This window comes from Cherax quadricarinatus, chromosome 24, assembly GCF_038502225.1.
Source record: "Cherax quadricarinatus isolate ZL_2023a chromosome 24, ASM3850222v1, whole genome shotgun sequence".
Taxonomy (NCBI): domain Eukaryota; kingdom Metazoa; phylum Arthropoda; class Malacostraca; order Decapoda; family Parastacidae; genus Cherax; species Cherax quadricarinatus.
The window spans coordinates 14,835,280-14,853,770 of record NC_091315.1 but is presented as its reverse complement, the minus strand read 5'-3'; the positions used below and the strand labels follow the sequence as shown (position 1 = coordinate 14,853,770).

General features: G+C 41.1%; 1 protein-coding gene across 4 annotated transcripts in view; it reads left to right on the top strand.

Moving 5' to 3' along the window:
• The first annotated feature begins 1,255 nt into the window (after window positions 1-1,255).
• The window catches only part of LOC128690813 (fas-binding factor 1 homolog), a 209,522-nt gene continuing 192,286 nt past the window's right edge, over window positions 1,256-18,491 (top strand). The window contains exons 1-4 of one of the 4 annotated variants that reach the window (XM_070088205.1): window positions 1,256-1,501; window positions 3,888-4,039; window positions 8,331-8,514; window positions 15,662-15,739. In XM_070088205.1, coding sequence (XP_069944306.1) covers window positions 3,959-4,039; window positions 8,331-8,514; window positions 15,662-15,739 — 343 coding nt within the window. In that variant the 5' untranslated portion in view covers window positions 1,256-1,501; window positions 3,888-3,958. Of the gene's footprint in view, window positions 1,502-2,281; window positions 4,040-8,330; window positions 8,515-15,661; window positions 15,740-18,491 lie in introns of those variants that run through there. The other 3 variants (XM_070088206.1, XM_070088204.1, XM_070088207.1) reach the window with 3 other exon arrangements.

Below are 18,491 nucleotides of genomic sequence, written 5' to 3'. Positions count from 1 at the left end.
AGCAAGGCCCGGACAGTGAGGGGCAGCAGGGTCCGGACAGTGAGGGGCAGCAGGGCCCGGACAGTGAGGGGCAGCAGGGTCCGGACAGTGAGGGGCAGTAGGGCCCTGACAGTGAGGGGCAGCTGGGCCCGGACAGTGAGGGACAGCAGGGCCCGGACAGTGTGGGGCAGCAGGGCCCGGACAGTGAGGGGCAGCAGGGCCCGGACAGTGAGGGGCAGCAGGGCCCGGACAGTGAGGGGCAGCAGGGTCCGGACAGTGAGGGGCAGCAGGGCCCGGACAGTGAGGGGCAGCAGGGCCCGGATAGTGAGGGGCAGCAGGGCCCGGACAGTGGGGGGGCAGCAGGGTCCGGACAGTGAGGGGCAGCAGGGTCCGGACAGTGAGGGGCAGCAGGGCCCGGACAGTGAGGGGCAGCAGGGCCCGGACAGTGAGGGGCAGCAGGGTCCGGACAGTGAGGGGCAGCAGGGCCCGGACAGTGAGGGGCAGCAGGGCCCGGATAGTGAGGGGCAGCAGGGCCCGGACAGTGGGGGGGCAGCAGGGTCCGGACAGTGAGGGGCAGCAGGGCCCGGATAGTGAGGGGCAGCAGGGTCCGGACAGTGAGGGGCAGCAGGGTCCGGACAGTGAGGGGCAGCAGGGCCCGGACAGTGAGGGGCAGCAGGGCCCGGATAGTGAGGGGCAGCAGGGCCCGGACAGTGGGGGGGCAGCAGGGTCCGGACAGTGAGGGGCAGCAGGGCCCGGATAGTGAGGGGCAGCAGGGTCCGGACAGTGAGGGGCAGCAGGGTCCGGACAGTGAGGGGCAGCAGGGCCCGGACAGTGAGGGGCAGCAGGGCCCGGATAGTGAGGGGCAGCAGGGCCCGGACAGTGGGGGGGCAGCAGGGTCCGGACAGTGAGGGGCAGCAGGGCCCGGATAGTGAGGGGCAGCAGGGTCCGGACAGTGAGGGGCAGCAGGGTCCGGACAGTGAGGGGCAGCAGGGTTCGATACAACGTAAGGTCTCAGTGGCCCTATAAACCCCAACAACAACAAGAAGATGGGACATTGTTTATTTATTTATTATTATTATAAATTTGTGCACACATACAGAGGTACAAAAAAATACAGATAAGAGCAGTATGCCAAAGCCACTTATACTATGCATAGCATTACGGGCTGGCTTAAAATTAACTTAAGATTAATTAAGCAATGATGAAGTCAGTGATAAAACATTAATGTAAACAGATTACTATAAAGCACAAGTGAGTATTACAAAGACAGGTCATATGAAGGATTCTGTTAGGTAGTGTATTTAAAAAATAATAAAGTTAGATTGGGTTTTAGGTTTAACATTTATGTGATATAATTGTGAGAAACATTTAAGATATTCAATTTATAAGGTTCAGTTATTCAGTATTTATTTGGTTTTGGGTGAGTAAGTGATCTTTGAGTAGAGACTTGAATTTATAAACAGCAGTCTTCGTCAGTGTGGACGTCTCTCTCGCGCCTCAGTATCACTGACAAATTTGCCCCGTACTCACTGGGACGCTTGTCCTCATTTATTTAACCCGCCGGACACTCTAGTCATAAGTTGACCTATGATACTCCAATACTGAAGCTATGTATAGTGCCAAAACAAAAGCATTCACATTGCTAAACTCACAAACTAGTATTTAGTCACTTAGCCATAATACCAACTTACCTCATAATTTGTAATATTTTAAATTTAAGATTTAATCTAAGTCTGCCCGAAATGCCTAGCCATGCTAGGTGTTCTAGTGGTACACTCTGTAATTATTATTTTACTACATGTAAACCACACAATAACCAAATTCTGTAAACTCAGCATTGTAATACTTATAGAGAATAAACTTTGAATTGAATTGAATTGAGGGGCACCGGGCACTCTACAGGAGGGGCACCTGGCACTCTACAGGAGGGGTACCTGGCACTCTACAGGAGGGGCACCGGGCACTCTACAGGAGGGGCACCTGGCAATCTACAGGAGGGGCACTGGGCACTACAGGAGGGGCACCTGGCACTACAGGAGGGGCACTGGGCACTCTACAGGAGGGGCACCTGGCACTCTACAGGAGGGGTACCGGGCACTCAACAGGAGGGGCACCTGGTCATTGGCTTACTTTAGCCAGCTCCATTTTGTCCGTTCTGGATAATTCTTTAAAGGTTTTTGGTGGGAAGCTGGTTATTGAACTTAGGGGTGTGGGGGGTCCCTCTTGCTGGGACTTGGCAAGGGGGGTCCACTGAACTTAGGGGTGTGGGGGGTCCTTCTTGCTGGGACTTGGCAAGGGGGGTCCACTGAACTTAGGGGTGTGGGGGGTCCCTCTTGCTGGGACTTGGCAAGGGGGTCCACTTGGCCTAATTGAGAACTTCTAGTTCCTGTTTCTGTTTATAAAGGAATTTTTGCCCCTTTTTCTTTCATTGCCCAGCACTGGGCAACAAATCTTCCCCATTGGAAACAAAGGACCACAATGGAAATAAGTCACTCTGACTTTTCTGGGTTATCACAGGTTCTCTACACATATGCTGCTATGTTGATAATGTAACTGTATTTGTGTATACCTGAATAAACTTTACATGGCGATGTCGGGCTCGATACAGCGTAGACTATCAGTGTCCCTGATAGACCAACAAAGAAATTTATAGGTTCAGTTCTACAACATTTACTTGATGAGACCATTGTAAAAGTTTAAAAATGTATACAAAGTTTGATTAATAGCTTGTTCTGCTTGCTGTGGAACTGATGATCATTCCCCGGCACAGGTGAAACAGTTGGGGAACTGTCTGCCATATTTCCATTGCGGTCCTTTTAATTTTGCCCCTCAGGGTCGACTTAGCCGACATCATTGACATACTGTATGGCAAAACCCTGGTTATGCAGAGCATTTTGGGAATATTTGTGTATTTGTGTGCCTGTACCTAAATAAACTTACTTGGGTTAATCATGTTTCCCGGGATGCGACCCACACCAGTTGACTAGCAACCCAGTACCTACTTACTGTTAGGTGAACAGGGACAGCATGTGTCAGGAAACATGCCCAACATTTCACCCATGGTGGGGATTGATCCCGGATCCTCAGTGTGTGAGCTGAGGATGCTTCCAGTCAAGCCACTTTGGGCATTATTATTATTGTTATTATTCCTTTAACTTAACAGCCATCTCCTGCCAAGGTAGGGTGACCCCCAGAGAAGAAAACACATTTGCCAACATTCACTCAATTGCTGTCTTTCCAGAAGTGTGCTGACATCACAGTCAGATTATACCTCTAATTGCATAATCCTCACCCCTCCTTCAGGGTGCAAGCTCTGCCCTTCCCACCTCCAGGGCTTGAGTCTGGCTAACAGTTTTTCCTGAATGCCCTCGTAAAACTTACCCTGCTCACACTCCAACACCACATAATCCATTAAAACTTCCTTATCTCTATGCACTCCTATCTAACACACACAAGCCTGATGGGTGCTCAAGCCCCTAAAACTCAAAGCCTCCTGTACCCTTTCCCTCCAACCATTCCTGGGAAGGACCCTTTCTTTCCCTTCTTCCTTTCATTCCAGATTTATATACTCTTTTCATCAAACTATCAATGTCCATCCTCTCTACATGCCCATACTACCTCAAGAACCTCTTAACTATCTGAATTATACCCTTGGTCACCCCACATCACCTTTTAATTTCTATACTGAATTCTCTGCTTGATGTTCACTCCCCACATTGCTCTCAAACATGACATCTCTGCTGCCTCTAGCCTCTTTTTTTCTCTGCAGCATTCAAAAATTCAAAGCCCATGCCCCAGCTATATGTATAGAAGCTTTTCCAGAGGGTTGTTAACCCAGAATATTAGTTACTGTACTGCATAATCCATTTTCTTTACAGTCTGTATTTACTCTTTTTACCTGATTTCAGAATGTGAGAATAAAGTTATTCAAACTATGATATAGTTTACAGCTGGTCCTTAGGACAAACCACCTGCCATCATGAGTGATTTTGATGTGAGCAGCTCAGATTCAGAACCTGTCTCTGATGTCAACCCAGAGGAGATGGCCAGATTGATGGCTGTAAGTTCTTATTGTATTCTATATATATTTTTATGTATATTTACCAGGAGAGGGTTTTGGGGGTCAACGACCCCACGGCCTGGTCTGAGACCAGGCCTCATGGTGGGTCAGGGTCTGATTAACCAGGGTGTTACTGCTGACCACACGCAAGCTGATGTAAGAACCACAGCCCGGTTGGTCAGGTACTGACTTTAGGTGCCTGTCCAGTGCCTTCTTGAAGACAGCCAGGGGTCTATTGGTAATCCCTCTTATGTATGCTGGGAGGCAATTGAACAGTCTTGAATCATGAGTACAAATAGGAAGTGCATCTCTCTTGTGCTCAGCAGATAGAAGATCAAGCCTCCACTATGTCTTATGCTGAGTGAATCACAAGAGTTTAACACTTAACACAATTTTTTTTTTTAATACGTCGGCTGTCTCCCACCGAGGCAGGGTGACCTGAAAAAGAAACTTTCACCATTGCTCACACAAAATCACTGTCTTTGCAGAGGCACCTAGATATGACATATTCTTTGTTCACTAGTTCTATGTATGACAAAAAGGAAAATTATCGTCTTTCAACTGACCGGCCGTATCCCACTGAGGCAGGGTGGCCCAAAAGGAAAAACAAAAATTTCTCCTTTTAAATTGAGAAATACAGCCTCTCCTCGCTTAACGATGGAGTTTCATTCCTAAGCCCACATCAGTAAATGAATTCATACTATAATGGTAGTGGGTTTGTGTCAGCCATCTTTGATATTGTTTTAATGTCACCTGTACACCATTTATAACATTTCTGTTATTATTTTTAAATGTTTATACAGTAGTGCGCTGTATATTTTAATAAAGAGAATAGCAGAAATCAGCTCTAATATACATTATTTAGGTATGCATACTCCTCAGAGAACCCGTTGTAAGTCCAAGTTGTCGGTGAACAAGTACATCGCTAAGTGAGGAGAGGCTGTATATACAGGAGAAGGGGTTACTGGCCCCTTGCTCCTGGCATTTTAGTTGCCTGTTATGGCATGCATGGCTTACGGAGGAAGATTTCTGTTCCAAAACATTAAATATACAGCTTGTACGTATTTAGTTTAGGGGCTCATCCAAACTGACACATTATTTTCATTTGTATAGTAAAAGCAATCTATCAATAGCCTGGCAAAAATAATTATTGTACAAATTGTTATTTTGGCTCCTGTTAGCAGCGATATTATTCTTATGGGAAGTAGAATGTATTTGATAATATACTGTTCTATTGATGGGAAAGTCATGAGACATTCCTGGCCAATCAACAGTTAGTATACAGCCGCACAACAAGCCTGGCCAATCAGTGGTTAGTATACAATCACATAGCTCACAGAACCAGTGAGATGCACAGTTACAGACTGCTGGCACCCAAGCAGTGTCTCCTGAGTGTAACCCAAGTCAACTGACCTCTTATGTCACTTTGAAATTTTAGTGGGCAAGACAAATAGGCATTAGAATTACTGAGTAACTGTGAATACCAATATTCATTAATTACTTATTAGGATGGGTTAGGTTGGGTTAGGTTAGGTTTGGTTTAAGTTAGGTTGGGATGGGTTGGATTAGGTTTGGTTTGGTTGGGGTAGGTTAGGTTACATTAGGTTAGGTTGGCTGCCATATTTAAAAATAGGTCTTCTATATATTATCAAGAAAAAATATACATAAATGCTGTTTTTTCCAGGTGACACAAAAACTTCTGCTATTGCACAGACCAATTAATATTGAACACAATTATAATTTTTGCAAAACTCTCAGAAGCTCCTAAACTAAGTACAGTGGACCCCCGGTTTACGATATTATTTCATTCCAGAAGTATGTTCAGGTGCCAGTACTGAACGAATTTGTTCCCATAAGGAATATTGTGAATTAGATTAGTCCATTTCAGACCCCCAAACATACACGTACAAACTCACTTACATAAATACACTTCCATAAATGGTCGCATTGGGAGGCAATCATAAAGCGGGGGTCCACTGTACTAGTCTGACACATCGTATATAGTTGTAGCTGCTGAAGATAATGTGCTTTTCTCATTTATATTTATACTAAATTTTTTTTTTTTAACAAGTCAGCCGTCTCCCACCGAAGCAGGGTGACCCAAAAAGAAAGAAAATCCTCAAAAAGAAAATATAGTACAGGTCTCCCTCAACATTCACGTTTTCAACTTTCACGGGCTTCACACATTTGCAAATTCTCAACCGCCAAATTCCCAGCCACCAAATTCCCAGCCGCCAAATCATATTTAAGTTTCCCGCCACCTGCGAGTCCCTACTACCCTCCCTCCGACCCCCGCAACTGGCAGCCAGCCCTCCCACCACTCAGTGTGGTGAGTGTTTTGTTTGTTCATTATTTGCTATTAAACTACAGTATAAATAATGTAAACCCATTCATGACTGCATATTGGAATGGCTATTCGGACAGGTATTAGACAGTGACATCATGTGTTTACTCTTGAACACTGCAGAGAATTAAACATTTCTGCTACAGCTAATAATAACAATAGTAATAATAATAATAATAATAATAATAATAATAACTATGATATAATTGAAGAAGGAAATTGTACAAAAATACAAGGGAGTGGTTGACACATCGTCAGTGTGACTTTGTTTATGCTGGAGTGAACATTAGTCTCCCTGCTCTTCCAAACATTTCACAATAATTCATTGTGTTTGGTGCTTGTAGATTGAGTGTGACTGGAGTGATAGAGGCAGTGATTGAGGCAATGGTATTTAATAACATACATGTTAATAATAATACATGTTATTAATAATATGTACTATTATTTTTTATAACATATGTTATTAAATACATACATGTTAATAATAATACATGTTATTAATAATAACATGTACTATTATTATTTATAACATATATGTTATTAAATACCACTGCCTCAACTGCTGAATTATTGTGAAATGTTTGGAAGAGCAGGGAGACTAATGCTCACTCCAGCATAAACAAAGTCACACTGATGATGTGTCAACCACTCCCTCGTATTTTTGTACAATTTCCTTCTTCAATTATATCGTATTTATTATTATTATTATTATTATTATTATTATTATTATTATTATTATCATCATTATTATTACTATTGTTATTATTAGCAATAGCAGAAATGTTCAATTCTTTGCTGTGTTCAAGAGTAAACACATGATGTCACCGTCTAATACCTTTCCTAATAGCCATTCCAATATGCAGTCATGAATGGGTTTACATTATTTATTCTGTAGTTTAATAGCAAATAATGAACAAACAAAACACTCACCACACTGAGTGGTGGGAGGGCTGGCTGCCAGTTGCGGGGGTCGGAGGGAGGGTAGTAGGGACTCGCAGTGGTGGAGTCTGTGGTATTTAATAACATACATGTTATTAAATAACATACGTTATTAAAGCATAACATGTATATATTTAGTACAATTTACGACATTTTCATGTATTTTATGATTATTCATGGTTCAACAAGTTAAGGAAGCAGTATTGTAATATATTTCCCTACAATATATTAGGGCACCAAACATTCACGGTTTTTCAACATTCGCGAGGCTCTTGATCCCCTAACCCTCGCGAATGTTGAGGGAGACCTGTACTTTCATCATCATTCAACACTTTCATATAATCACTGTTTTTGCAGAGGTGCTCAGAATACAACAGTTTAGAAGCATATATGTATAAAGATACACAACATATACCTCCAAACTGCCAATATCCCAGATCCCTCCTTTAAAGTACTACAGGCATTGTACTTCCCATTTCCAGGACTCAAGTCCGGCTATATAAAAATAACCGGTGTCCCTGAGTTTTTTTTTTTTTTTTAATAAGTCGGCCATCTCCCACAGAGGCAGGGTGACCCAATAAGAAAGTAAATCCCCAAAAAGAAAATACTTTCATCATCATTCAACACTTTCACCTCACTCACACATAATCACTGTTTTTGCAGAGGTGCTCAGAACACAACAGTTTAGAAGCATAAACGTATAAAGATACACAACATATCCCTCCAAACTGCTAATATCCCGAACCCCTCCTTTAGAGTGCAGGCATTGTACCTCCTATTTCCAGGACTCAAGTCTGGCTATATAAAAATAACCGGTTTCCCTGAATCCCTTCACTAAATATTACCCTGCTCACACTCCAACAGCTCATCAGGTCCCAAATACCATTCGTCTCCATTCACTCCATTGTTTCATTGTTATAATAAATTTAATGAGCTATTGCGTATTTTACTGGAATCTTACTTTGTATCACTTGTCTAAAAGATATACAATGTTCCATTTTTTTACAGGATCTGGATGACATTGACAGTGATCTTTTTAAAGGTAATCTAAAGTCTTCTGCAAAGGTAACTGGTGGAAGAACGGATCCTAAAATACAAGATGGTAAACAGTCTTCAAGGCAAGAAAATATGGATAAGAAACCAGTGACTCCGGCTAAACCATCAGGAAAGGCTTCAGATGATGACAGTGATGGTATGCATCAGAGATGATTATTCTTTCGCTTTATTACAGCAATCATTTTTTTTATTTATTCTGGATTTCAGTAAATACTGACTTAAAATGGAATTTGAAGTAGTCTTTGAAATTCAGGATTTTTGCTCTTATTCAGAAAATTCAGAATTGAACCGATTCACTCTTCTCATCTGATCCGTCAACAAAGAGAGGTTTTCTTTCCATCTGCTCCTCTTGCTACTTTGTTTTACCCAAATGGGGAAGGGAGGGAAATAGGGGAAAAAAAAAAAAAGGTGTGAGTTGGGAGAGTATTAACCCTTTGAGGGTCGACAGGCCCTCTCCGAAACTCGTTCTCAGGGTCGGCCAAATTTCAAAAAAAAAAAAAATTATTTTTTCTTATGAAAAAATAGAGTATTTTTTTCTAAACATTATAGGCTAAACAAAAAAATTTTAACGTCAATACTTACCGAGATATGGAGGTGTGAAATTTCCCAAAATTGAACAGCATATGGTAACATCGCCGACTGCCGTCACCCGGTATTTTTCTATTTACTTTTTTATGTACTATTTTCAATTTTTTTTCAATTTTTCTTTTTCTGAGTAACTTTTATGGCCTCTGAGGCCAACATGATCAGTATTTTGTAAGTTATTTCTTTTTCAATACTACACAATAAGGGCGTAAACACTGTTGTCATTATTTTGTTTACAGAAAATATTTACACAAACAAACAATATGAAATGTTGTTTATTACTATTTTTCTATATTTTATATACACATATACAGTCACAGGACATGTTTCTAGAAGTTCTGCAGCCTGTGGAAGTCTTTGAAACATGGTGTCATGCACAGTGGAGTTTTGCACTCCTCACACATAAAACGAGTGTCTCTGCGTTGTCGTGGGCGTTTTTTTGTATGTGAACAGACGTAACACCTCTTCTGAGCCTTTTTCTTCAAAGCAGTAGCAGGCAGTTTTACCAGGAAGTGATCACCATGCTTCAGACGAGCAGGTAGTTGTTGATAATTTGGTGGGCGGTCAATTGCAGGTGCATTTCCTTGGTACTTGAATACTATTTGTCTGATGACAGACAAACAGAATTCGCCGTACTGTGGTTTGTTTCTGGTGCTCATCTTATACATATTATAAGCATTGAGCATGGAAATGTCCAGAAGATGGAAAAACAGTTTGATGTACCACTTATAACTCTTGCGAACACAATCAGCAAACCCAATCTGCATGTCACATTTGTCCACTGAACGCATGTTGAAGGTGTAATCAATCACAGCTGCAGGTTTTAGAATGGGTTCATTTCTCTCTCTATGCTGCCTGCCACTGTCTGCCATTTCATTAGGGTGAATTGATGACAACAGTGTGACATCTCGTTTGTCATGCCACCGAAATGCCATGATGTCATTGGCAGCAAACGCCTGCACCTCACCTCTGCGAGTGCCAGCATCAAACCTGGGCATATGTTTTCGATTTGCACGCACTGTGCCACACACATCTGTCATGTTCACTCGCAAAAAATCACTGAGTGAGGGGCTTGTGTACCAGTTATCTGTATATAATATATGCCCCTTACCAAGGTATGGTTCTATCATTGTTCGAACCACATCACCTGAGATGCCCAATAACTTCCTGGTATTTTGCAATGTATAACTTCCAGTGTACACAATAATATCCAATACCAGACCACTGTAACAATCACAAAGCACAAACAACTTTATACCAAAGCGTTTCCTCTTGCTTGGTATGTACTGCTTGAAAGAGAGTCTTCCTTTGAACAGAATCAAAGACTCGTCAATTACAAGCTTCCTGAAGGGATAAAAATGAGTACTGAATTTCTGTTTCAGATACACAAACACATTCCTAATCTTATATAACCTGTCAGTTCTGTCAGGCCTGGTTTTATCTGAGAAGTGAAGCATACGTAACATTAGCACAAATCGATTCACTGGCATTATATCACTGAAACCTGGTGTTGCAATCAGGGGGTCTGTTGACCAGTATGATTTCACTTTGTGCTTATACACATGTGGCATAAGCATTATTGTGGCAAAGAAAAGATACAGCTCAGCCACAGTTGCCTCCTTCCATTGGTGTAGACGTGATTTTGGTGAAAGTATTGTGTTTGCCATGGTGTACTCGTAGTATGTGTTGCTTTCCATGACAATACTTTTCATCAGTGGTTCGTCAAAGAATAACTCGAAACATTCCAGTTCAGTGGCATTGTTCCCAAGTGTACAAGATGGCCGTATTCCACTTTGGCTGCCATCAAACTGGTGGGGATTTGGAACAAAATTGACAGCTTCCTGCCAATCCCAGGTGCGGTCTGCTGGTGGGTACTGGACAATGACAGGTGGTTGTGGTTGTGGAGGTTGTGGTTGTGGAGGCTGGTGTGGTGGGGGAGTGGGGGATGGTGGCCTTTGTTCTAGATCAGCTGAGGCAGCGGCGTGGGTGGCAGCGTGGGTGGCAGCATGGCCCACTGCTGGTGCCTCACCGCCGGCACCACTACCACCACGCACATTTTCCATCCCAATTGCAACAGTATCTTCGTCATTTTCACTGTCTGTTCCTGTTGTACAGCCACGGGATGTACTCCGAGATACACTCCTTCCCCTTGGAATAGCATATGGCACACTTCCAGAGCGCATATATCGTCGTATATACTGACGCTTCACTGGGGAATATTGCACTTCACTATCACTACTGGAACTAGTTTGAAGAGCTTGTAGTTCATATTCACTATCACTATCATCACCCATGCTCTCATCTGAGTCTGGGATTTGGGAAAATAGAAGTTTCCTCTTGGGTTCTGGAACAACTGAACGTGAACACGAGGGCCCAGCACCAGAGGTGGAAGGCTGAGGGTCGTCTGGGTTTTCTTCACTATTACCGATATTATGGTCATTAGTTTCGGTCAAAACCTCACTAAAACCACGAAACTCATCTTCACTGGCACTTCCATCACTATTAGAACTGTCACTGGGGAACAAAAGTGTCCCAATTCGCCGAGGAGTGAGGAGCTTCTTACCGCGAGGCATGGTGGACATTGTTTACTAAGAGGGCATTCCCACAATGCACCACTGGGTCCCAGATTTTTTTTCTACCGCGCACACTGACCACGCAGACCCATTCTCTCACACCTAGGCCTATCAGCCTTTTCGCGCGAGATTTGAGGCCGCTAGAATTTATGCGTACTAGTACGTCAAAAACCCCTACGCGTAAGACGTACTAGTACGACGAAAACCCTCAAAGGGTTAAGAGAGATGAAATAGGGCAAAGATTGTAGGACCATGGCATCCTCCTCATTCCTTGTGTTGGTGTATAGCAATATACAAACATGTAATGTACTTCATTGTTCTTGCATCATGTTCATCCTGGAGTGAACATGTGCTGTTTGTCAAATCTGTTCCTTGAGTGAGGCCATCAGTCAATCAATCAATCAATCAATCAATCCTTGCAAGATTATATTGAGATTATGAAATTTCGGAAATGAGTTGCATTGCAAAGAGAGCCACTATCATGCCTAGGCATTATGGGCAGACTTAATTTAATGGCTTACAGACTACATAATACTATAGAAATTGAACATGGTTTGTTTAAGTTGTACATCTTGTTTATTTTTAATACACAGTAATTTTACTCAAATTACAATAGTTCCAATAGTAAATACTGAAATTATTTTATGGGAATATAACATTGTGAGTTGTTGAAGGTAGTTTACAGTATGAGACTGCTACAATTGGGTGTAAGGCAGTAATATTTTGGGTAGATATTTATACTACAAGGTAGTTTTAATCAATGTATGAACTTTGGGCATCACGTTTTGAAGTTTTACGATTTAAGTAATTGGGAGATTTTTTGGTAAAGTTAAATATTTAGTATTTAGTTTAGGGTGAGTAAGTGGTTTTTGAGAAGTCTTAAATTGATATTCACATCGGGTTACTTTAATATTTACTGGTAATGAATTCCAAATTTCGGGGCCCTTTATGTGCATAGAGTTTTTACACAGTGTGATATGGACTTGGGGTACATCAAAAAGAGATCTGTGTCTTGTGTTATGGTCGTGTGACCTGTTAAGGTTGATGAGGAGAAGTTTGAGTGGAGGGTTTATGTTGGAGTGTAGTGTTCTGTGTATGTAGTAGAGTAAGTTTGGATGTTCGGTACGGTGAGCAGTTTTATACTTCTGAATATTGGAGGAGTATGCTGTCGGGAGTGGGAGTTTGTTGTCATTCTGACTGCAGCCTTTTGCTGGGTTATTAAGTGGCCTTAGGTGATTTAGTGTTGTTGATCCCCATGCACAAATCCCATATGTGAGATAAGGGTAGATTAGTGGATGATACAGTGCAGGGAGAGCTGATTGTAGAGCATAATACCGCATCTTTGATAGTATGCCTACTGTCTTAGAGATTTCCTTGGAAATTTGTTGTATATGTGTCTGGAATTTGAGGCTACTGTCAAGGTGGATTCCTAGGAATTTTCCCTCTGATTCTTGTGATGGGTAATCCATTTAGCATTATGTTAAGTGGAACATTTGCAGCTCTGTTTCCAAACTGAATGAAATAGGTTTTGTTAGTATTGAGGGTAAGCTTATTAGTTATCATCCAGGTAGATATTTTCTGCAATTCGGCATTAACAGTGTTTGCCAGTATTGTCGTAGGGGTTCTTAAGGAGATATGATGGATAAGGTAAACTCACTTGTTGGATGGTAACGATATGTATTGTCAGACTGTGATGAGGGATGGGAGCCCAGGCCTGCCTGCTGGATGTCTATCCGTCGAGTGAGGAAGAGGCAGCTCGTCACTCACACTGCATCCCGTGACATCATACAGTCACTCGGCCTAATAGGGATCTTCTATATAAAGCACATGGATGGTACTATAATACTCAGCTAATCTATACAACACATATAAGGGGATCAGCAACTATGCTGACAACACGACTGGGTTTGGGTGAGAGAAGACATGTGTAGTGTCATCTGCAAATAATATGGGTTTGAGCCATTAGTCTCCTCCCATCCTCCACACTTTTCTGTGTATTACACTCCTCCCAACTCCTCTTCTAAACTTTTCTAACCTTATCAAGTTCTACTTTCCCTAAGGTCTCCCTTCCACCAACTTTTCCTTCTCCATAACTCTTCTTTCTCCCTGACCACTTCCCTCTCTCCCACCTCTTCTCCTTGTCCAACGCTTCACCCTACCATAACTCTTTCCCTCCTAGCTCTTCTCCTTTTGCTCCTTGACCACTTCCCTGTCTCTCTCACCTCTGTTCTTTTGTTCCTTCCAGAAGGAGTAGGGAATATCTTGATGCTGTTGAAGGTTTTTGACCCAAGGAATAGGAGCTATTGCCCCCTTCTTTGGATGAAACCTGAGTACAGTGGACCCCCACTTAACGATCACCTCCTAATGTGACCAATTATGTAAGTGTATTTATATAAGTGCGTTTGTACGTGTATGTTTGGGGGTCTGAAATGGACTAATCTACCTCACAATATTCCTTATGGGAACAAATTCGGTCAGTACTGGCACCTGAACATACTTCTGGAATGAAAAAATATCGTTAATCGGGGGTCCACTGTATTTCCCATTCCCTTGGTGCTAAATAATTCCTATCTTTTAGCATTCCCCCTGATTAGCATTAAAACTAAAATTAGTAGTTTTAGGGTTCTGAAGAAGGGTGGCATCTGTTGTCATAAGTTGGAATTAGTTCTGATTTCTGATTTGCTGTGTAATAATTGTGTTGAGATGGTTATTTGATGTTCAGCCACACACACAGCCCATATGGATAGATCAAAGATTGTTATAGAGTTAGAGAAGAACTGAGAACATTGTGTCCACTGTTTTATACTTAGATGTGTGGTTGCTGTAGGTGATAAGCTTCAGCTTTTTATCTTATATATAGACTAAGGAATTTACCTTCTGATTTTTGTTTTTTCTTCTTAGGGCTATTTTGTTGGATCATTTAATTTAAATATAGAAATATGAAACTTCACACGTGTGTATTATCAGTGGATGATCTGTTTTGGAAAAGAAACAAAGCAGTATTAAAAATTATAAAAGTTAAAAATCACATAAAACTTTTTTCTGCTCTATAAATCTTAAATAGCTGAAGGTAGTAGGGCTTTCTTGTCGCAATCATCACATCATCAGGACTCTGCAATGTTGCAGAAATGAGTAGGAAGTTCAGGCAGATTAATTCAGGGGACCAGTGAAGCCAGGCAGTCCAGTTGCACTAGGTAGTCATATGAAATTATTTTTATATGACTGATAGGTAGACAAATGTTACAAACAAGTCCACAGTCATGTCTGAGCCATATGTTTAAATAACTGATAATACTTCCATAAAAGCTTCATCCATTAACTCATCATTCATGTAGTATTACACAGCATTAGAGAACATAGTTATATACATTTCTCAGGGGTGGAGTCTCACCTGGTAACTACACAACTTCCTGAACAACCACTAGACAATTCATCTCGTTGTAACCTACATAGTAATGGTAACCTTAACATTATTTTCATATTTTCAGTATGCTGACACTTAGTTAATAGTGTCCACTGCTAGGTGTCCTTCAGTATACTATACAATCATTCCTACAAATTCATGAGCTTCCTTATTTGCATTTTTACTGATATATGGCAAGCAAATACATTCAGTTTTCTGTTTTTCTAGCTTGAATGTTGTCTTCTGTCCAAATATTGTTATTTTGGCCATTATTTTTTATGAATATCAAATCACTGTCTTGCACTTAAATAAATGACAATTAATGTGTTCTCTTTTTTCCTTGGGTCACATACTTTGATGAGAGATGGCCAGCATGTTACAAAAATGATAACCATAAGAAATATTTATAAAGCATTGATAATGTTATAGTGATATACTGAAACAAAATGAATCCATATCTGAAATAATTTGTTATGCAAACTTAATTTAATATTACGGTATTGACTGTTTCTAGTTTCACGGGGCTTCTAAAAACATAATCCCCATTAATTTGAAGGCATAACTATGTGTGCGTTGATACATTTGCTATACCTTGTTTAGTGTAATGTGACTTAAATGCTAAGGAATTACTAATTAGGAAACATGGCAAAAATGTAATATACATGTACTTAAATTATTTAAAAGTGTATTATAAGCTTGTAATTATTCATTATCTTTGGTAGATTGGGATGCTGATGACCTCTTGCATTCTGATGAAATAAGACCTCGAGGACAGTTGGCTAAAAATCCAGACTTGTCAGGTGAGCCTGTCTTTATTATTTAATTTGATGTTACCAACTTTTGAACAAGAAGAGCTACAAAATGGCTGCCAGAGTTGAGCAATATGAACTGTGATGAAAGTTTGAAAACATTAAAGTTATCTGTGTTGACTGACAGAAGAAAGAGAGGAGACATGATAACCACATATAAGGTATTGAAAGGACTTGAAAAAGTAGTTAAAGAAGATTACTTAGTATTTGTAGCAGGGATAACAAGTGGCCACAGTTACAAATTGATTAAACAGTGGAGTGGAAAGGACAGTAGAAAATTTACCTTTCCAGATAGAGTGGTTGACCAGTGGAGTGCATTAAAGGAAAATTAGTAAGTTCTGTAACTCTTCGAAATTTTAAAAAATTGTATGGTGAACAAAGTATTGAAAAGAAGACACCATGAGTATAGCTCTGCTCTTGTAGCTACAAATACAGGTGGGCCCCACTTATACCACAGGTTAGGTTCCAGGTTACTGCTGTAAAGCAAAAATCACTGTAAAGTGAAACATATTTTTTTTCACTTTCAAATGCCTTTAAAAGCCTGATAACGTATTTACAGTATCATGTATTGAGTGAGCAATAGAGCTAGGCCTTAAAAATGCATATACAGTACACATATTACTTATTCTATCAACAAACTGCCCATATCCCACCAAGGCAAGGTGACCCAAAATGAAAACAAAAGTTCCTCCTTTTAAATTTAGTAATATATACAGGAGAAGAGGTTACTAGCCCCTTGCTCTGACATTTTAGTCACCTCCTACAACAACCCATGGCTTATGGAGGAAGAATTCAGTTCCACTTCCCCATGAAAATAAGCGGAAATAAACAAGAACAAGAACTAGTAAGAAGATAGAAGAAAACCCAGAGGGGGGTGTGTATGTATATTCTTGTACAGTGGAACTTCGGTTTTCGTTTGCCCTGGTTTTCGTCGAATTTGGTTTTTGACCACTTTTTTTCATCAAAATTTTCATTCATCACATCAGTTTTCATTGGTCTGCCATACCGAACATGTCCGTCTGCCTGTGCCCACACAAAGCATTCCACGAGTTTTGAGTCAGTCTAGCTTTTTTCTCGTCGAGTCAGCATTACCCTGTGTGTTCATCCGAAATATTTCATAATAATCCATTGTTTGTTGTGCTTGTTTATTGAGTGTGACTGCTAAATAAGCCACCATGGGGCCAAAGAAAGTTCCGAGTGCCAGCCCTTTTATAAAGAAGGTGAGAAACACGATAGAATTCAAGAAAGAACTCATAGCAAAGTATGAAAGTGGCGTATGTGTAGTCAATCTCACCAGGATGTACGGGAAGTGATTAAGGACATGTGTACGAAGTGGAGTAAGTTGCAAAGTTTTGTGGAGAAATGTCACCTTAATAAAGCTGTTGCAAGCTGTGTCTCCAACATGTTCAATGACAATGCCTTGTCCCATTTTAGGCAAAACTTAAAGAGATGCCAGAAACAGACCTCTCTGTACATATTTTTTGTGCAACAAGGGTCCAGGGCCAGTAAAAGACAAAGAAGTGAAGTAACCCTGGATAGGGACTTCATACCTGAAGTCCTTATGGAGGGGGATTCCCTTTCCAACCAATAACCTTTCTTCTTCCTCCCTCTCCCCTCCTCATGTCTTCCATATGCCAACAAGAGTCTTCAGTAAAGGTAAAAGTGATATTAAATGTTCATTTATCCATTTCATTAGTCCTTTATATTTATTTCTTATTGTTTTCTCTATGTAAAACGATAGTTGTTCTCTATAAAATGTGTCTGGAACGGATTAATTGGATTTACAGTATTTCTAATGGGAAATATTACAGTGGTCCCTCATTTATCGTCGTTAATCCATTCCTGGAAGTGTGACGATTATCGAAAAATACGATTTTCGAATCAATTTTCCCCATAAGAAATAATGTAAATACAATTAATCCAATCCTGACACCCAGAAGTATTATTGGCGATTCTTCTTAGTGTATGGAAGACTGTAGGAGGAGAGAGATTGGATTAGTTACTGTTTGGAAGGGGAATCCCCTTCCATCAACACCTCAGGTACCAAGTGCTTTTCTAGGGTTACTTTTCTTCTCTGTTTCTTAATGCCACTAGGACCAGCTTGAGAGTCACTGGAGTCCTGTCTCACAAAAAAAGTGTCCAGAGAGCTCTGTTTCTGGCATCTCTTTAAAACTTCCCTAAAATGGGCCAAGACTCTGTCACTGTACAAGTTGCCGATATGGCTTGCAATATCCTTCTCAGGGTGATGTTTCTCCATAAATCTTTCCATCCTACCCTACATTTCAAAAAGCTCCTTAATTTGTGAAAAAGGCACCTTCCATCTCTCTTCCTCCTCCTCTGCAGCAAGATTCTGAGCTGCGATTTGTTGCTGTTCCTGCTGAAGCTCTTGCAGCTCCTCAGTGGTTAGCTCTTCCTTGTGGTCCTCCATTAACACTTCCACATCCTCCAAACTCATATCCAACCCCATGGAACTCCCCAATGCCACAGTAGAGTTCACAACTGACATAGGCTCATCAGGGTCAGCCACAAACCCTTCAAAATCCCTCTTGTGGACACAATCTGGCCACAATTTTCTCCATGCAGAGTTCAAAGTCCTGGTAGTCACTCCCTCCCAAGCCTTACCTATAAGGATACCTATAAGGATATGGAGGATACTGAAGTGTTCTTTCCAAAACTCTCTTGGGGTCAAGTGAGTGTCTGAGGTCACATTAAAGCACCTTTGAAACATTGCTTTTGTGTAGAG